Source organism: Trachemys scripta, chromosome 4, assembly GCF_013100865.1.
Source record: "Trachemys scripta elegans isolate TJP31775 chromosome 4, CAS_Tse_1.0, whole genome shotgun sequence".
Lineage (NCBI taxonomy): Eukaryota > Metazoa > Chordata > Testudines > Emydidae > Trachemys > Trachemys scripta.
Genome location: NC_048301.1, coordinates 95,695,915 through 95,716,697, shown reverse-complemented (window position 1 = coordinate 95,716,697; position 20,783 = coordinate 95,695,915). Strand labels below are relative to the sequence as shown.

Here is a 20,783-nt window from a genome sequence, read left to right as displayed (position 1 = left end):
GCCCTCATGGAAAAAGTAATACATGTAAAGAATCTTTCCATATTAAATTGTCAGTGTTTTCCTCTCCCTTTTAGCTAATTGCTTCATTATGTACTTTTTAAATTGTTTTGTTCTGCAGGGATTAATTTTGTACTTATCTTCACGAACCGTAAAACTTTTACAATGTATTGTTAAACTCTGTATGTTGGGATGCTGTTTTATAATTGCAGTAAGCCACTCCAAGGCTTGTGTTACTAGGAGATAACATGGTTCCAGGGTCACTGAAGGCATAAAGCTTCACTCGGTTGTTTCTCAAATGTATCCATCTCGCTGCTAGGCACAGTGAAATAATTGATACTTATGTCACTCCATTGCCAAATTTATGCCATAAATAGGAAGCAGAAGAAATCATCTTTTACCCTGAAAGGGGGTGGGAAACAAAGTGTATAACCAATGCAAATTACCAGAGGTTTAACATTTGTGTGACAAGATATTGTGACTGTTCATTTTTCACGCAGTTTTTTTAAGACTCCTTTCCAGTCCCTGATGCCCTATGCCAGTGTCAGAAAGTCTTGCATTAATGATTGATCTTGCGCTACGTCAAGGGACCCAGTCAGAAGTTCAGTAAAATGAAGGGTCTGTACCAACAAGATATGAGATACTATGATACCAGAGGTTACAGTGCCACTTTTAGCTACCCTTAAGGTATTAAACTTTGTGCTATCTTATGATAAGCCACTAATTAATTTGTCTCTCTCCTGTAACCACTGACTTGTGAGTAGGTGTGTTGACTTCAGCTGTGTTATTTCTCTCGTTATCATTGCAAGCAGTAATTTCCTTTGTTGGTGCATCAAGATGTTAACATTATTGTCCATTTAGAAACATGGGACCACACAGCTGCAGGCAATGCAAAAAGCACCTCTACTGGAAATCTAAAATACTTCTTGCTCTTTAATGTATGTTAAAGGGATGCTACACCACATATCTGCCGGTGTTACATCAATCATCGGCTTTCCTGTGGAAGCTTTGAATAACGCGTTCTCTCCCCAGAAATAGTGTAAAAATAATTCACTGGCAAACTAGTAATATTGTCTGTATGTATAATTATATGTGCTGTAGCTGCGGGATACCTGCTGAGGCATTCATGGGCTAAACAGGGGAAAAATAATTATTCCACTGCAGGCTTGACACAAAAATAGAACAAGCCATGGAGAGCAAACTGCTGCAGATGTCATGACTGACACAACTGGAGGCATGACAATTTGGAGGCAAGTTCTTTCTTTCATTTTCAAGAGAATCATTTCTTGTAGTGAAATGATAATCATATAGAAATGACAGCCCTTAAAATAGAGAATACTAGTCTCTGGTACTGTTGGGCTTTAGTACATCAACACAATGAAGTAGTTTCCTAAACCAATAGCATTTTAGAGATGATTTTTGCCTATATCAAGATCACAATATCAATTATATACAAAGCCACCGAAGTCACATAGATCGCTAGTTCTGGCTGCACTCATGCTGCAAAACTAAACAATTTTCATGATTTTTTGCAAAAACATTTGCTTTAAAAAGTATCAAACGCTTTTCGCAAGATCCCCAATTTTTGTCAGTTTCTCAACTTTCTCTCACATGATTTAAAGTTAGTTAACAAAACTGTTTCTTGCTTCAAGAAACCATGCTGACAAGAAATGACTGCTTTTCTACTCACAAAACTGGCATGAATGTAAAAAGTCATGTTCAGTTAACTTTTAACAGCTGAAATTAAGGAGAAACCAATATACTAAAAAAAAAAACAGAACGACATTTCTACCTGAAAATCATTTTACCTCACGCTATTACAAGTAACACCTCAGGTTACTATAACAAAGAAATTAGAGAAGTGTAATTTTCTCTGTTTTTCCCCCTCCAGTTATTTTGTGCATTTGACAGTGTTGTGTGTGTAGTCAGTTTCGCTGCAGTCTATGTGGGTCTTTCATGAATTACTAAAAATCAAATAAAAAAATACATGGTTGTAAAACCACACCAAGTGACAGTGACAAAGTGTGTGGTGTGTGTAATGGGATTGAAGAGAACTCAGCTTTCAAATGTTTAGGAGATGATAACCTTAGATATACCCTATCAAAACAGATGTTCATTTATTTTAAATACTGAATGTAATGTATATTATATATAGTATATAATACATACACACACACATACACAGAGTAATTTGCAAGGCCTGTCTATTCATTCCTTATTTTCCCAAAGGGGTATTTTGAGGAGAGATTTTGTGTGTATGGTTGAACTTTTTATCTTCATTTATGGATGTGCTAAAATGATCAATGTGCATTTGTGAATTTATACTTATTTTCTGTTCATGCTCCTAGAAGCCATAATACGTTCATTTTTATAATCTGAAAAGAAGAATACTATATATACATACCATATATAGTGCAATTATATATCTGTGTCATACAATTGGCATATAAAATGATATGCTAAATGTGTCTCCAAACGTTCCAGGTTACTAACACCACAAACTTTCCAGAGGTTTCTGAAAAGATAAGCATCGTTTAACCAGTCAGGAGAACTGTAGCACTGAAAATTATTTCCTGCACTGATTTTGACCTGCCCTTAGAGAGTATTTGTAGAGCACAACAAAAGAAAGCAAGAGAGACAGAGGTGTCCTTTCAAAGAAGAAACAGTTATGAGGGGGAAACAAACCCACCCCGCTTACGGAACTTATGAATTTTACGAAGCAACAAGAGCTCCAGATGACCTGAACCTTGCCTGGCCAGGAGGGGGAAGATCACCTGCATGCTCAGGAGTGGTGACCATTGTATACTTAGTGTGTATGTTCTGGTTTGGTAAGGGTTAATAAACAGAAGTTAAGGATATTACCACGTAAGGCTCTTTTACTGGGAAAAGACCCTGCAAACATGTTTCATTTTTTCATTAAGGAGCTTTTGTCTTTTAAATAGAATTTTCTCTCTCTCATTTAATTGGGACATTTTATCCCTAGGAATGTGAGTACATCAGCCAGAACACAGTCCTGCTAATATATAACATTACTTTTTGAAGCTAGAGCCTGGGGTTATATTCCTGCCCTGCCCCTGCCACTGTCTGTGACCTTGGGTAAATCATTCAATCTCTCTGAACTTCAGATTATGCATCTATAAAAGTGCGTCCAATATAACTTTAATAGGCTGTTGGAAAGCTTCAGTAATGTTTGTAAACTACTCTGAGCTCCTCAGATGAAAAATGATCTATATGGGCCTGACATCAGTGGAAAGGCTTGTATTGATTCAGTGGGAATTGGATTAGGCCCCACAAAAAGGAAGTATTACACTGGCCTTCCAAACCTTTAAAACAGGCTGGTCACAATGGTCATCCATGGGCTTCCCTGATCACAAGGACATCTCATGGCTAACACTGTGATCAGCAATAGATGCCCCAAACCTATAAGGGAAGGCAAGGGGCCATGGCTTCGCACCCATATTCTGCACCAGCTGGGGTGGGGAAGCGCAAAATCTCTTATGGATGCTCACCGGGCCATGGTGCCTCCTTGAACTTCTGCTTAGGCAGCGTGATGCTGCACTGACCCCAGAACATGAGCCAATGCCTTAAAGACATGATTAAAGCCTGTGTTATTATATTATGAGAGCAGAGTGTCACAAATGATGGAAACCTTGTCTTGAAACTGTAACAGAATCTGGAGAGTACAAGTGATGACATCTCAACAGGAAACAGCTTGGGATGGCACGGTAACTTTAGGGGGACTGATAAAGCATGAGGGACCTCTGAAGGACCCAGGCTTATCCTACACAGAGTCTAAGGATATGATCCTGAGAGGTACCCCATCGATGGGATCCAGCCCCTCTGACAAGGAGCTCACCAGCTCTCCTCATCTAGCCTTAGTGAGCTTGATTTTTTTGTTATGAGGTAAGTACTGAGCTTTGTAAGAAAATGTTTTGCTGTCAGGGAAAAAAATATGACTTTGTTTCCTATATTATGAATGTATTCATACTTTACACTCATAGTCATCTAGCCCTAAGGCAACTGAATTCTATTAATATTTATTTGATAATAGATGTTTAATATTTTATACATATTATTACAAAGTCATAGATGAGGGGGCAAAAAACCTACTGATAAAATATTACCTCAACTCAGAGATGAACGGAGTTGAGAAGAGAGAGAGAATTTTTACAAGATCCTGACAGAATAATCCCCAAATCCTATAACATACTGCAATGTGAAAATAACTGCTCCCGCTTTCTATGGCTGATCCAGGTGTTACCAGCAATGAATGCTTTGGATACAGCTCCAAGTGGTTTGCGCGTTTTCTTGGTCTCAAGTGACCCAAGTAATGTGAATAGATGAGAGAAAGGGTCCTCTTTTGGTTAGGACCCTGACTTAGGACTCATTCCTACCCATTCTGCTGTGAGCAGGGCACTTCAAGGCTGCAGAGGAAAAGGCAAGATTTGCCGTTACAGACTAATCCTGGCAAGTATAAGAGGGCTTTGGTTCCACATGGAAATGACACAGAGCTGAGAGAGAAAATTTTCAGTTTGAACCAGCCATGGCTGCTAACACAGGGCATGGGGAAATGTAGCAGACATGGCTTGCAGATTCCCCACTCAACAGGGCTTTGACTCAGCACATACATACAGCACATGGATACGCTGGTCACAGTACTTGCTTTGGTCTACTCACAGTCCTCCTTCCACAAGGAGCTGCAGAGACCCACCATGACAATCTTCTCTGTGGAATGGGCGGGGGGTGGAGGGAGGAGGAGAGTCTCATTAGTGCTGTCTTCTGTGCATCCATATTGTACCCTCATAACCTAGCACCCTGTAACATTGAACTCTCCACATTTATAAAACGTTACCAGGGAGAAGACGGCAATCCTGTTCCAGTAACCAAGCATTACTTCAGGTAGGTGAGCCTGTAGAGTCATGCAGGCTTACAGCACACAGAGACTTCCTAGAGGAAGGAAGGAAGGAATGTTGCTTGGCATTCCATCTGTTCATTGTGTGAACACATTACAGCATGCAGAATAGGAACAGGCCACTGTGTATTTATTTTACTCACAACTTCCTGGCTATGGTAAGCCATAGAGTAAGCTCAGGAAGTTGGCTGGCTAATGAGCTCCATCATATTGTATGATACATGGCACACAATACCTCGTAACTTGGAAAGCCAGCTACTGGGTTTACTCAGGCATGCTTGGTAGCTGATTCTCCAAGGCTACATAGTAAAGAGCACCACATGTCAGGAGATGGGATTAAGCCATATGCTGCTAAAAAGATGAAAGATGAAGCAGAGGAAGCAAGCTGCATCCCGGTGTGGAGGTTATAATTTTAAAATACAAATGTTATTTATTGTACTGATACTGTAACTATAAAATGCAAACTGCTGATGTTTCTGTTGAACAATTACAGCCTGTATTAAGTGATTCATTTTAGACCCTGCAGTTAAAAGCAACCCAGGAAGTCTTGAAATTACTCTCTGGTGCTGCAGAGACAAGAAAATGTAGTTAGCCAGCAGAGAAAGACCATCTGGACCTAAATCCTTCTCTGACCATAGTTTTCAGCATGCCTCTATCTAACAAAAATTAAAGGCAGCTTTGTGGAGTAACACTACAGTCTGTAGAGCTAGGGACTGCAACTAAATTACATGATTTTCCACAATATTCTGACAACAGCATTTTTTGTAGGCACCTGCATTTTGCCAGGAGGCAGCACATGGCCTCAGGTCTGTACCAGGAGCAGTGGATTAAGTGAAGAGGCACATTTGCAAAGTCTACCATCTGCAGAAAGAATATTACATTCCTAGCAGAACTAATATTACATTTTAAATGTATATTAATCCTAGTATTATCTGGGTTATGATGAGCATAGTGAGGAGAGTCATTAATAAACTGCTGAGCTATCTGTCTATTACAGATGTTTTGATGCAGCTGGGAACTCAGATCAGAGTCAGAATAGAGCTAGATGAAGCAATATACATTCTGCTACCTTGCACATTGTGGTATGTCAAAGATGAAAGTGTTTTATTTAGGTCAGGCTTCACTTCCCTGGAGACAGAAGAATAGATATCAAGAAATTAGAGCACTGTTGGGTCTTATTCCAATAATCCAGTATATGCCAAAATTTCAGTTATGGCGAGGTGGGGGTGTTGTGCATCTGTCTAGCCCTGTCTATCAAAGTGATTTTCAGCAGTTAACATCCACAATGACTAAACAGTCCGGACAGGCTAGTACATTACTTGAGAGCATTGGGGCCATATTCTGTCATACAAATTATCATCAAAGTCCCATAGGTACGATTGATCAAACTCTTTGCCCTCTCATAGAAACAAATAACTCATTCAGTTAAAAATCAGTGTTCTAATTTTAAAACTCAGCAAGCAACATCAAGCTGAGAAATCTGGCTCTAGGAAAGGACTCAGGCTCCCTCTCCTTAACCGTGCAGAGACTGGTTTTATCAAAGGCAGATGCTCACATCTCTCCTCTAGCATTCCCTGCCAGTGTGGGGTAACATTTCTTGGCAAGGGCCTTGCCTTCCCTTCTGTTGCAATAATGCTCTCTCTCTGACAAGTGGGAGGAAAAGATTTTCAGAAAGTCAGAGGTGGAAAATGAGTGGCTTTGTAGTATGTCTCAGTCTGAACGCATTACCTGAAGATATTTTCTCATTATTTACAGAAATTCATCCTTGTCTTTATGCTAGTGTACATCTTTATTCCAGAGACTTGACAGCCACAAAACACAAACTTCAATATGTTCAGCTCACATTTCAGTAGCAGAGATTGTAAATCTAATTACGTAACGCAAATCAGACCTCTTTTTCATTTCTCCAACTATGTAACTCAGAATCAGTCTTTCATTTGTATCAAAATCTGAGAGAATCTCTTAAATTGAGCAATGTTGCATTTTCAGGATGGTATTTATTCATGAGGGGAGGCAGAATGAGATACACAAATCACAGAGAGTATTGCAAATGGTAAATAAATGAACAGTGTATGACGAAAGAAGAAAATACGAGCAATTATGCAAACTCAGTACTCTGTGAATATCTTAAATCCTCAGCAAAGGCAGAGGGGAGACAGATGAAACAATAGGGCAAATATGCTATCTCCAAAGTGAGCTCCTAAATTTAAATAAACAGAGGAATCTAGGAGAACCTTCCCCATTAGATCTTTGAGAAGCTCCCCTCCCTAAAGGTGATTGCATTATAAGTGGGGCAAAGAAGTTTTCTCCAAGCTTCATCATAGCAGCTACCACTACCAGCTGTGTGAAATAACGACATCATGTTTGTATCCTCCCCTCCCCAACTACATTGTTCACAAGGGAGCCTCTGCTTTTCATCCTGTCCCTCCTGTACACAACCCATAGGTGTAGGATTCTATGGCTGGCTTGGTACATTACATGAACACACAGACAGACAGCAGTTATATAGCTCCTTCACATACTACCTCTGCTATCCTTTGTCTGCTTCTTCGCCTATGATATGGAGCAAGTCACATTTTATAAGAACAAATCATCAGTGCTTGTTGTTTGTTACATTTCCTTACCCTGATCCCAAGCTCCACGTTCTCTCCTCCATAGACCTCCATGCCTTCATCTAGTAAGCCAATCTCTTGGAAGTACTCCCTGTCTACTATGAAGCATCCAATCAGTGCAGGGCTTCTGCATGAATACAACAGAACAAAAAAAAATAACAGTTAGAAAGAAAGTAAGCTTCTTCCTTTTTTATTGTCACTCAAACAGATTGTAGTTAGTGTCACTGGGCCATACTGGGTGTAAGACCATGGATTGCAATGGAGTTACACCCAAGATGGATTTGGCCAATTTTGTCTTATTGTGTTATTTGTATTTTAAACCAAATTGAGTGCTGGTGAAAGGTGCCAAACTGACAATGCTGAAAACTGAAGCCCTCAGTACAGGAGGAGCAACAAGAGTGATGCTCCCCTGCAATGTTTTGCCCATGTGTCCAAGCTCTGTTTTGAAGAGACCAGCTGTAGTCGGAAGAGGGTTGCAGTCTCTCTTTCCACTCAGCTCTTGGGTTCTCAATGTAGACTGCCAACAAGGGTACCAATTAGTGCAAATTTTGCCCTTGATGAAGGAAAGCACTTAACCACATGCTTACGTCCATCCCCTGGTCAGGAAAGCATTTAAGTGCGTGCTGAACTTTAAGGTTAAATTAACTATTTGCTTAAGAGCCCTTAGGGAATATATGGATGCTTTCTTGAGTCTGGGCCTTTTTTGGTGGCTTTTGTAATATGGACACAAGAAGTGGGTATGAGACAACTCACTCCTTTCACTGAAATGTTGTAAAATATTGATGTCTTTCAACCACTGCTAATCAGGGACAAATCTGAATCTGTGGACTACGGGTGAGAGTACGATTGATCAAACTCTTGAGTCACCCAGTCCTACTGATATTAATTTCCTATTCCTTCAAAATCCTGAGACACTCAGTCTTATAATGGCTGAACCACCTTTAAAGTGGTGAAGATTTGACCATACAGAGTATAAATTTCCCTCTATGAGCAAAGTCGAATGTAGAGTAATGAATTTACCTTTTATAGTGTTTTTAGCTTACCCTGCATGCTGACAAAAACAAAAATGTCATTTTTGTCATAGTGTGAGCAGATGGAGCACTGGGAACAACAGGATATTAATGAAAGGACACAATTCAAGAGCATAGGATAAATTATCCTGCATTTATCAGGAAGAGAACAATCAAACTGTGTTAAATGTAGACATCTGCTTTTCATGTGATTATAAGATTGCTTAATCACAAAACTTAAAATTCTCCCCTTGTACAGATTTAGATATTTGTGTGGTGTTATCCTACACTATTACTGCACCACTTCAGCATAATGAGAAAATATTTCTGATGTATTTAGTAATGAGGAAAATATGAGACGCCCTTATACCATCTAAAAAAAAAATAGTGCTGAGTTTATTACAGAATAGGAAGATTTCTGAATGTTTTTTTGAAGCAAAGAATCCCTTTGACTTTGTTTTAATTCTGTTGTATATTCACTATGTTTCCTTTCAACAGTGCCTGAAGTAATAACGTGTTGGTTACTGGGGAATGGTCTTAGTAAAGCTATCTAGCCACACGCTGAACTTAATTTATTATTACGTGACACTTTTGTACAATATATCTCAAAAATAAACAATATTCCAGGACAAGGGCCAGCTCTCATTCCCATTTAAGGATTTTGCAAGGATCAAATCTAAATGCCCATCACTGTAAAGTGAAATCTAACCCCTGTCCATCAGGAATCACATAATTATTGGGTGAAGTGCACAATCAGGACCAGTTCTTTGTTCTGAACTGCAACTATTTTATTTCAAAAAGTCAACAAGAAGATATTAAAAATAATAATTTTCACTGCTACAGGGCCTTCCAGAGGTTATCAAGCCCTTTACCAACATTAATTAAGCTTCCTCATATCCCTATGAGGTGGATATTGTTATCCTCACCGTAAATAAAAGTCTATGGCTGAGCTAGCATTCATATCCAGATCTCCTGACACCTAGTCCTGTTTAAGGACATCCTCTCACCTTCCTAACAAGTGATGGCTACAGATATGGAGTGGGTCAATGCAGCTCTGAGCCAACAATTCCATCTGACAGCTCCAAAGATAGCTCTCAGGTTGACTGTGTGGGTGAATGCAAGAGACACCTACTGATGCCCCACCCCAGCACTTCCAAAGGTACAATTTTTGTACTTCAGTCTCAACCACCTCCTCTCTTTCTGCAAAAGCTTTTGGGAAACCAGAGGGGAGGTTACAGTGAGCTCCTTGGGATTTGCATAGAAAGAAGAACTAGGATCTATGGAGATCTGCTTGGAGGTCATCAATCTTATTTACATGAGAAAACACTACCCTTGGTACCATAGAGTAGACAGGGGTCCTCTTCCGCACCAGACTAACAGTTCTCTAGATAGAATAAGCAGGTACAGAGCTAGGTCATACAAAAATAGGGGTTTTCACACACTCCTTGCTCCCACATATACGAGCCAGATTTGTGTGTGATTATAACACATAGTAGTACAACTATGTGATATAACCACAAATGTAATAATCAGATATTAATTCATCACTCTGACAGTTGTACCTTTTTGCAATACATTTGTAAACTGCATTGTCTTTCTGGATCATTACCATTAAATTAGCAGACAAGACATTTGTAGATGGCAACACCGAATCAAGCATCAAGTCTTCTCTTTTGCTTTTTTTATATTTGCTCTGACTTGCTATATAAAAATGAAGTACATGAGACTGTACAACTTTTTTGTGGTTATCTGAGGGAGCAATGGTAAAAGTGGCAGAGAACAGTGAGAACATTTATTCTAATTTAACCATTGGTCTGTTTGATAAGCAGCCCCCTTGGTCCTTGTTAAAATAAAGTGCATGTAGCCAGCCCTTTGTTATTTGTTACATATAACTGAGCGCTTCCCACAAGTCCCAAACCTGTGTCACAGCTGCATGTTACCTTATCGGAGCAGTTGAGTTTTCCAGCTTCCACCATGATTTTGGAGGATTCAGATATCGACACCACAGTTCCCAGTCAAACCCCTGCGCAGATAGGGGGTATTCCTCTATTTCAAAATTATCATATTTGATGTTGTCAAACGATGGAGAAATGACCCTTTTTCTGTTTTCCTTTATCCTCGTGAGCACTGGTTCAGCCCTAAAGGAACAAATACTGAGATTGTTTCAACAGAAGCAAAACCCTAATGCCAGCCAGAGCCTATATTCTACATTATCTGAAAGGCATGCTCTGCAGTTGTTACTCACGCAAAACTCCCATTGATGGAAGTGTGGGTTTTACTGAGTGAGGCTGCAGGATTTGGCCCGAAGTATATAGTGTAACTTTAAATCTAGCATGCACTGGATATTATTCCTGTCTAGTCTGCTGATAGAAGAAATTAGACCTTTCTTATCAGTTACTATTTACATCCTTGCTACCACATAAAGAGGATGTCTCCAGGCCATCTCTATGATCAAGGACATCAAGAAGATCGAAGTTAATAATTGAAGTATCCCAGGGACAAAAGCTCTTTTCCTTTTAAAGAGACCATCTTTTTATACAAAAGTAACAGTGAAACTAAACAGAAGTTGGACAACTGCATAGTTAAATGCTCATGAGAGGTGCAGTAGTAATAGACCAGCCACTGAAGGTCCTCTCTTCCCCGCCCCCCCCATTACCTGCCCTTTCAATAAGCCTCAGCTGTGACCTGCTGGGCCACCTGTAAGTATGAAAAAAAGTAGTGCAGCCCCAAGGATACTCTAACCCTTGATCTCTGGACAGCACCATCCAAGTCATTTAAAGTCCATCCACAAAGATGTCAGAGCGAGTTGTGACAATAATTCTCTGACATGGTCACTCCTGACTAGGAATCAGGCTAAAATCACCAACTAATTTCACAGAGGCCACTGAACAGCTTCAGATGCTAACAACTTTTGGTCACTATCAACATGGACTGAATTGGAATCAACGACCTAAAAGTGAAAGGCTTGGGTATCCCACTCCTAATCCCTGAATCAGCTATCCTCCTTTGCCCAGACATGTTTTATGCAATGTAGATTCTAATTAAAATGATTCGTTAAGGAGACCACTGTAACACCAGGAGCACATCTGAGATAGAGCCAAGACATGGTTATGTAATTTTTTTTGTATCTTGTAAAGCCAGCTGCTGTCAGTTAAATATAAACAGCACAAGTTTCTTAGAAATGAGTGTTGAGCTTGGCAGTCTGTGTCATTTGTTATTCCTTTGCTGAAAATGAAAAATGTTTATACACAGTGCACATGAACTGGGTTAAAAGTTGGATGTTTCCATATCTCTCCCAGCTCCAGCCAAGCCCCCACTCCCCCTCCCTCCCCCCACACACCTGGCCATCCAAACTGCAGTTGCTATGCCCACAGCAATTAATAATGGGGTGATCCCAAAACACTGGTTTAGACTGGAGGCTTAACTGGCTCAGGGCCCAACTGAGCAAGATACTTTAGCAGATATGCAGGCGAATGAGTGCATTGGCTTCAATGGAACTATTTGAATACTTAAAGAGTTACACGTGCTTAAATATCTTGCTGAATTGGGGCCTCTGTCTGCTTTTCTTATACTGTTAATTATAATATGCTAACAACAAAACTTTTCCCAGGGCTCTTCTGACATTTATAACTATTGTAAGGTTTTAAAACATTCTTAAAACAAGTTTAGTAAAATGCAATGGTGAAAGAAATGTAAAAAATATTGTATGTTTGGATGAACAATACATGGAATTATCCTGGGAAGTACTGAGAGGCCACAGCATCTCATTGGATCAGCTCAGCAAACCATAGAATCTGGCCCTAAATCATATAAAAAATTTGCACTACCCCCTTAATTTTGCATACAAAAAATCAGGACCAAGTTTGTTACATGTCTGACCTGTTCTACTGAGCTTCTCCATGCTTAAGTGATTATTTATCATCTGTGCACTAGCTATTGACAAAAATCAAATGAAAATGGAAGAGAACAGTAATATACTGTGCATATATAAATTTGATACAAATTTTAACCAGAGCCAATAAATCTTTAATTTGCTCTACTTGTCTAATTTAGTAACATGCATTTACCGGAATAACCACTACAGCAGACAATAACCTAATTCTAAAAAACAGAATCTTGATTATATGACTATGTTGCATATTATGAACAATAAGCTTTTCATAATTATCTCTGTATTTAAATCTGTGTCTAAAGATCTGCATATAACGTCATCTCCTTATATGCTGGATAAATATCATGCCATGATTTACAAATAATTGCAAGCAGCAACAAGATACATACCATCCCACATTGAATTCCACATGAGCATCAAAGAGCGCAACAACCGGTGCTGTGGCAGCTCTCCATCCGCTAACTCGAGACCGGATCAGCCCCTCTTGCTTGCTGTGTCGGACCACCTTGATGAATCCAGGCTTCCGCATATTCACCTCGTCAACATACTCTTTTAGTTTCTCCTTGAGTTCTTCTGTACATAGGGAAATAATGAAGAGTAAGAACAATAAAAAAATCTATTTATCCATCAGTATATGTTAGCAAAAACATCAACAAGAGCTAAATCTTGCCTTCTGAAGCACAAGAGATAAGGGAGGGTGGTAAGAAACATCTTCCACAGTGAAAACAGCACACACCAAAACTCCCTTGCACTGAAGTGGGCCAGCTAGTTTGTTGGGCATGGCCTGAGATTAGAGGACATGACCAAGCCCCCGGTGACTAACATTTATACTGTCATTCTCCACCGTCAAAAGTCAGGGACTCACAAGAAGAGAGGAACAGCACAGTGCATTTCCACAGCATGTCACCCTGCCCACTGCCTTGTGGGGTCCTGCCCTCACCAGCGTCATTCCTGCAATACAGAATGCACCATGCAGCCTCTCTGCTCCCCCTGCCTGCACCAGTAGGGGCAGAATTTGGCCACACAGTATATGTAATAAAGATATGAACATGGTGTGAGATTCACCCTTACATGGAGGGCCAGTACAAAGTCTATGCACTAGAGCCCTGTGCCAGATTATTTTTGTATCCTGCTCCAACTATTACGGCAATGGGTCCTGCAGGATCCCAATCTCTCCGCAGAGTTCTAAAAACAGTCCCGGGCAGGGCTCTACTATGCACCATCTGAGCCTCAAAATATGGCTTAAATGTTGCATAGATCTTGTGCACTGGTGTGAGGATCTGTCACACTTTCCTCTTACATTTACAATTCAGTAAAACCTATTTAGGGTTTATTACATTCAGTAAAACCTATTTAGGGTTTATTATGTTAGAGATATTATTATTGCCTAGGAGCCCAGACAAAAATTTAGGCCTCACTCTGCTAGGCACTGTACATATGCATAGTGAGAGACAGTCCCTGCCCCAAATGGCTTACAATCTAAAGCAGGGGTAGGCAAACTACGGCCCATGGACCATTAGAACTTTTAATCCGGCCCTCAAGCTCCCGCCGGGGTGTGGGGTCAGGGGCTTGTCCCAGTCCGGCGCTCCAGCTGGGGAGCAGGGTTGGGAGCTTGCTGTGCGGCTCCCGGAAGCTATGGCATGTCCCCCCTCCAGCTCCTATGAGTAGGAACAGCCAGGGGGCTCTGCACACTCTCCCTACCTCAAGCACTGCCCCCCACAGCTCCCACTGGCCGGGAACCGCAGCCAATGGGAGCTGTAGAGGCGGCAACTGTGGACAGGGTGGCACGCAGCTCCGCCTGGCCAGGGCTGCGCCTCTGCATAGGAGCTGGAGGAGGATATGCTGCTGCTTCTTGGGGCTGTGGGGGTGGCACCTGCGGATGGGGTGGAGTGCAGAACACCTGGCCATGCCGCTGCATAGTAGCCAGAGCGGGGAACATGCCACTGCTTCCAGGAGCTGCTTGAGGTAAGCGCTGCCCGGAGCCTGCACCCCTGAGCTTCCCCACCCCACCCCTGTGCCCCAACCCCCCGCCCCAGCCCTGATCCCCCTCCCAACCTACAAATCCCTTGGTCCCAGCCCAGGGACCCCTCCTGCATCCCAAATCCTTTATCCCCAGCCCATTCCCGCTGCCGGAGCCCTCACCTCCCACCCCACATGCAACCCCCAATTTTGTGAGTATTCATGGCCCGCCATACAATTTCTATACCCAGATGTGGCCCTCAGTCCAAAATGTTTGCCCACCCCTGATCTCAGGGCTTGTCGACTCAGGAAAGTTACTACAATATCAGCTAAGATGTGAATTTAAATCTCCACAGTTATACCATTGTAACCGCCCTGTAGACATTCTTCTTTCAGTTAAAGAGGGGTGGTTTTTTTGGTTTAGCTCACATTGCTTTGGCAGGGGTTTAAACTAAACTGAAAAAAGCCTCTCCTATACTGAAATAAGAGCATCCACAGGGAGAGCTATACAGGCACGACTATATTGGTTTATCTAGAGTGGTATAATTATACCAATGTAGCTGGTAAAACTTGCCTGTGTAGTCAAGCTCTAAATAGACAAGACAGACAAAAAGGTAGGAGTGTAAACAGAAGCATAAAACACATAGAGAAGAAGAGTGTACAACAGTTAAGCGCACGGTACTATCACCAAAACCTCATTTGCCATTGAACGTTAATTAACGTGCCATAAAATGAAGTGTTAGCACATAAAACATCATATAAAGGGCTATATTCACAATTGCTTGCATAAGCAAGTATGTTATTGCAGTAATGAATGAGGTAGTAGTTACAGTATGTAAACTTCATTTTTGAAAAATATGTCTGGAAAGAAAACCTAATTATTTCCCATGAACTTTTTTTTTTTTTTTAAACCAGTGTTTCAAGCAGGAAGGGGAGGAGGACAGAAAAAATTAACTATTGTGCTTCTCCCACATGTGCAGCTTTTTCTTTGCTCTGACAACACCTTTCTTTCTCTGCTCAAAAGGTTCTGCAATTTCTCCTCCTTGCTCAGCAAAACAAAGCAAGAATAGTGATCACAAGAGAAAAGAATCATTTCCTAACTAAAAGATTATTCCTTTTTAACCAATAATTACTGCAGCTCTGGCTCAAAGATGAGTGCATGCGACAATGCAATACGTGGAATGAAAGTGTATAGTTAAAATGCACTCATTCTCATTATTATTATTATTTTTACGTGGTAGTGCTCAGAGTCCCCAGTGGTAATCAGGGCCTATTGTCCTAGCCAATGTACAAACACAGCAGCATCTTTGGAGCAAAAGGAACGAGAAGAATGATGGTCTTATGGTTAAGGTGCTGGACCAGGACTCAGAAGATCAGGTTCAAATCATAACTCCACCACATATTTTCCGTGAGACCTTGGGCAAGTCATTTAACACATCTGTGTCTCAGCTCCTCATCTATAAAATGAGGATAACAAATACTTCTTTTATCTTTCTAGTCTATTTAGATTGTAAGCTCTATGGGACAGGAACTGTCTTTTACTATGTTTCTGTACAGTGCCTAACACAATGGGATCATGAATTTAGGGCCTCTGGGTCCTATCATAATGTTGCCCCTTGACCTGAGCAGTTAGCAAATATTTGGGGCCTTGCCAGGTTGTTTCCTTTAGGGGGAGAAATTCTGAATACAAGTTACTTATTTCTTTGGTGCTATGTTGTTTATTTACAAAGAATATCCACAAAGTTCTGTTTCCCTGAACACAGTAGGAACAAACAGCAGCAGGCAGTTTCCGTGTCCAGAAATCCAAGCCTGCTTTCCAGCCCATCCTGTACCCCAAGGAGCTCTGTCTCTGCTCCATCTCAGGGCCAGGCTACCAACTGCTTCACTTGTTTTCTCTTCCCTTTCTGATACTGATATACACAGACACACACAGCTCCACCAATCAGTGACCCAACTCTGAATTTTCCATCGGTCCCTGGGAAATCTGAGTTAGTTCCTGTCAGGCCTTCCAGGGACCTTGAGTTGGGGTGGCTACTATTGTTTCAGCTATCACTAAACAAAGGAGTATTTAATTGCTCTCTCAGTTAGCATGAATGAATGGTGGCTAACACACGGGTCAGCTTCAATGAGGTCTCTGCCTGACCACAGATCAAACATACTTGCTGGCAACCACCAATACCCTGCAGCACAACAGTAATACAAAATAAATAAATAAATAATAAAAAGAGCTCCTGTCAGTGTCTTTTTTTTTAATCTATTATATTTTTATAAAGATGAAATGATACTGCTTCTAGCAGTAATTCTCTGCAACATCTCTCTTGCATTAAAGTATTATTTTGACTACATATATAATGTATGTCTGCATTCCTCATCACTAAACTCGTTTCACAGTGTAATGTTAATTTGTCTGTTTAAACTAACTGCCAAAGCAGCTAAAAAAGAGCCCACCAAAATAAAGCTAAGGAGCAGGGGGGATTTCTCACCCTACTACTGGGGTAGCAGCGACTTATCACTTTGCACACACTGGGCGCTGCACTCCAAATCAAAACCAAACCCTTTGAGCATTGTATGAAAGAAAATGTAAGTCTGTAATTATTCAAATACATTGATAGCTGGATCACTGTAGAACACAAGAGAAAGTTCTAGTGGGAAAACATCCACTCAATGTGCAGCTGCAGTCAAAAAATGTTAGGAAAGAGATAGAAAATAAGACAGTAAACATCATAATGCCGCTATGTAAATCAATGGTACGTCCACATCTTGAATACTGCATGCAGTTCTGGTCACCCCATTTAAAAAAATGTTTTAGAATTGGAAAAAAAGATACAAAGGGCAACAAAAAATATTAAGGGTATGGAACAACTCCCATATTAGGAGAGATTAGAAACTGGGACTTTTCAGCTTGGAACAGAGACAACTAAGAGGGAATATGATAGAAGTCTATAAAATCATGACTGGTGTGGAGAAAGTATTATTTACTCCTTCTCATAACTAACGAATAAGGGTCACCCACTGAAATAATTAATAGGCAGCAGGCTTAAAACAAACAAAAGGAAGTACTTCTTCATACAATATACAATCAACCTGTTGACTTTGTTGCCAGGGGATGTTGTGAACGCCAAAACTGTAACAGGGCTCAAAAACAAACAAACAAACAAAACAACCTGAACTAGATAAGTTCATGAAGCATAGGTCCATCAATGGCTATTAGCCACGATGCTCAGGGATGTAACCCCATACTCTGGGAGTCTACAGCCTCTAACTGCCAGAATCTGGGACTGGACAAGAGGGGCTGGACCACTCAATGATTGCCTGTTCCATTCATTCCCTCTGACTCGTCTGGCTCTGGCAACTGTTGGAAGTCAGAGTGCTGGACTAGATGGACTGGTCTGACCCAATATGGCCATTTTTATGTTTTTATGAGGAAAACAAGTCATTAATACATGTTTACATTCACACTGAGACTCATCAAGAGTGGAAGTGATCTCCTCCTCCAGTGCTTTCCCATTAATGATCTCTGAACAGTATACTGGAGACACATAAGACTGGAGATGAGTTTAGATCATTTGCTAGTTGACTAATTACTGATAAGGGAGATGAGCTCATTATATTCCAGAAAATTTCCAGATTAGATAGATCAGGTCATTCCTAAAATATGATCCAGGACTGCATATCATTGAATCAGGACTACAGATCATTATACACATTACATCCACAATACCATTCTGCTTTAAATTAGATTTGCTACAGACCCTTCTTGTAGAAGTCTTTTTTTAAAAAAACAACAACTGAAAGGCAGGAAAAGACATATTTAGGATTCTTATTGTGCTTGTGTAAAACAAGAGCATATACTCATTGCTCCCCTCTGTAACATTCAAACAACTGTAACAAGCACTCAATTATCAAACCAACCACCGCCTCCACTGGTTTAAATTCAAAAGAAAGCATTTGCGTTATTGAGATACTACTACCTTTATTATAGTGGGGTGAGAGAGTTCCTTGTTCCTATAGTGTAATATTGTGATGAGTGGATATCAAAACTCTTAAGATCAAAGCTCTTTTTTGATTGCAAATATCTGTACCTAACTTTGCAAAAGCAGGAAGTTATATTTCCTGCAACAACGCAGGAGGGTGGGGGGTGGAGAGAGGAGGATGTTCATAGCCTCACTATAGAGTGGCGGTTTAAAATACACATTGGGAAAGTAGATGCTGAGAAACATTGCACACAAAGGCAAAGACTTGAAAATCAATACCCTTGACAGAGTCATTGTTTACTCAGACTCCTTCCTTTTCCAGCCAGCAGAAAGTTTTGGGTGTTACTTTATATTGCTTCTATTGTTGCTATTCTCCAACAATAATTTATCTTAAATACTTTGGGAAAAACTGCAGTGAGGTTTGCTGTGGGAGCAGGTGGAAAAGGAACAGCAGTGGGGCAGTGTCTTTAAGTAGCCCTGCCAACGGAGGGCAAGATGGTTTGCAGAAGCCTGAAGGCAACAGGACCCTTACACCACATTATTGCTGGCCCCAAAAGGAGTAGTGTGCACTTAGGGTTGCCAGGCGTCCAGTTTTCGACCAGAACACCCAGTCGAAAAGGGACCCTGGTGGCTCTGGTCAGCACAGCTGACTGGGCTACCTAAAGTCCAGTTGGCCACAGCGTCGGGCTCTATGTGGCTCCCGGAAGCGGCTGGCATGTCCTTCCAGTTCCTAGGCTCAGGGCGGCCACAGGGGCTCCGCGTGCTGCCCTTGCCCACTGCAGCCAATGGGAGCTGTGGGGGTGGCAACTGTGGACGGCGCCAGCACGCAGAGCCCCCTAGCCGCCCCTACGCCTAGGAGTCAGAGGGACACACCGGCCACTTCCGGGAGGCTCCTGAGGTAAGCGCTGCCCAGAGCCCGCACCCTCTCCCACGCTCCAACCTCCTGCCCCAGCCCTGAGCCCCCTCCCACACCCCGGACCCCTGATCCCTGGCCCCACCCCTGTCCCAGAGCCCCCTCCTGCAGCCCCAAACCTTCATTCCTGGCTCCATCCCAGAGCCCGCACCCCAACCCCCTACCCCAGCCCGGTGAAAATGAGCGAGAGTGTGTGTGGGGGGGAGCAACAGAAGGAGGGGAGATGGAGTGAACAGAAGACAGGGTCTCCAGGAAGGGGAAGGCCTGGGGGCAGGGAAAGGGTGTTCAGTTTTCTGCAATCAAAAAGTTGGCAACCCTATGTGCACTCCACCTCACAGCTGCTCTTGAATGTGAATGGAGGGAAAGGTGCACGGGGGGGGGGGGGAGCCCAGTTGTGCCCCACCAACTAGCATCTTATACATTCTCCTAATGGAGGAATTCTTCTTGGATCATTAGCAAGAATTCCAATCTAGAGCCTGATCCTGCACAACTGGGAATTTTGCCATGGACTTCTATGGGGAGAGATCAGCCCCTAATACTCACAGAAATACTTGGCCCATATGCATCCATGCTCCTGCATATCCTGTGGAGCATCCACAAAAGACAGGACAGCATTTTGCCCGCAGGCCTTTTCCTGCCATTGTTATTTAAATAAAACGTTCAGTGGGGGCTTTGTACCCAGAAAGATGGCCGGATGCAATTTTCCCTTGATTGGTAGACTGGGATCCTTGCTAAACCTGCTAAGATTCACCTTTCTTTCCCAAAATGAAAAGAATTTCTTGTCAGGAATGTAGCATCTCAACTCTGATGAAGGGCACAGCAGCCTGGGACATTTAAACCAAGGAAATCACTTAAATCAACGTTTTCTGCAGAACATAAATACGCCCTAGTGGGATATTCAGTATCCGATTTCTCATGCAGTCCTAACCTGCCTAACACTAAATTTTACAAGGCGGCTTTGTATTCAATTGCCTTTGACATTTCCAGAGCACTGTACCCAACTGGACGGGAAGAAAGGATTCTAGCCCTATAAACAATTATTGTTTCAAAGTGATGCTACCAATGACCTTCACCAGCACATTTTTCAACCCATATTTTTTCATTTAATGCAAATTACATGAATAATAAATCCAAAACACCCTTCTTCATTAATTATTGTGCTTCACTGCCTTCTGCCGCCGCAGGGAAAACAATGGGAACAAGTTAATGTGTCTTTTTCAATATACAGAAGATTCTGTTTCTCTTTATGGAAACAAATAGCTTATAAAGACAGATGTGCTTGTCTTTCAACATGGAATATCTGAAATAAGAACTCCATTTGGCTAAACTGAATGAGTCTTCATGGTTAGAGAGAGCTAATAACACACACATGGACAGGGGAATACTGCCGGTGCAGCACTTGCAAGCCGCAGTGAACTCTCCATAGTTAAAGGAGGCAGAGAAGTATGTAGCGTCTATGCTTGAGTAGGACATTGCTAGTCAGAGCAGATGTATAAGGAGTAATTTATATTTTA

General features: G+C 41.5%; 1 protein-coding gene across 1 annotated transcript in view; it reads right to left on the bottom strand.

Moving 5' to 3' along the window:
- The window catches only part of GALNT18 (polypeptide N-acetylgalactosaminyltransferase 18), a 420,371-nt gene that overhangs the window by 123,810 nt on the left and 275,778 nt on the right, over positions 1 to 20,783 (bottom strand). The window contains exons 4-6 of the mRNA XM_034769997.1: positions 12,813 to 12,996; positions 10,472 to 10,669; positions 7,534 to 7,648 (exon numbers count right to left, since the gene is read on the bottom strand). Of these exons, the coding sequence (XP_034625888.1) occupies positions 7,534 to 7,648; positions 10,472 to 10,669; positions 12,813 to 12,996 (497 nt within the window). The remainder of the gene's footprint in view (positions 1 to 7,533; positions 7,649 to 10,471; positions 10,670 to 12,812; positions 12,997 to 20,783) is intronic.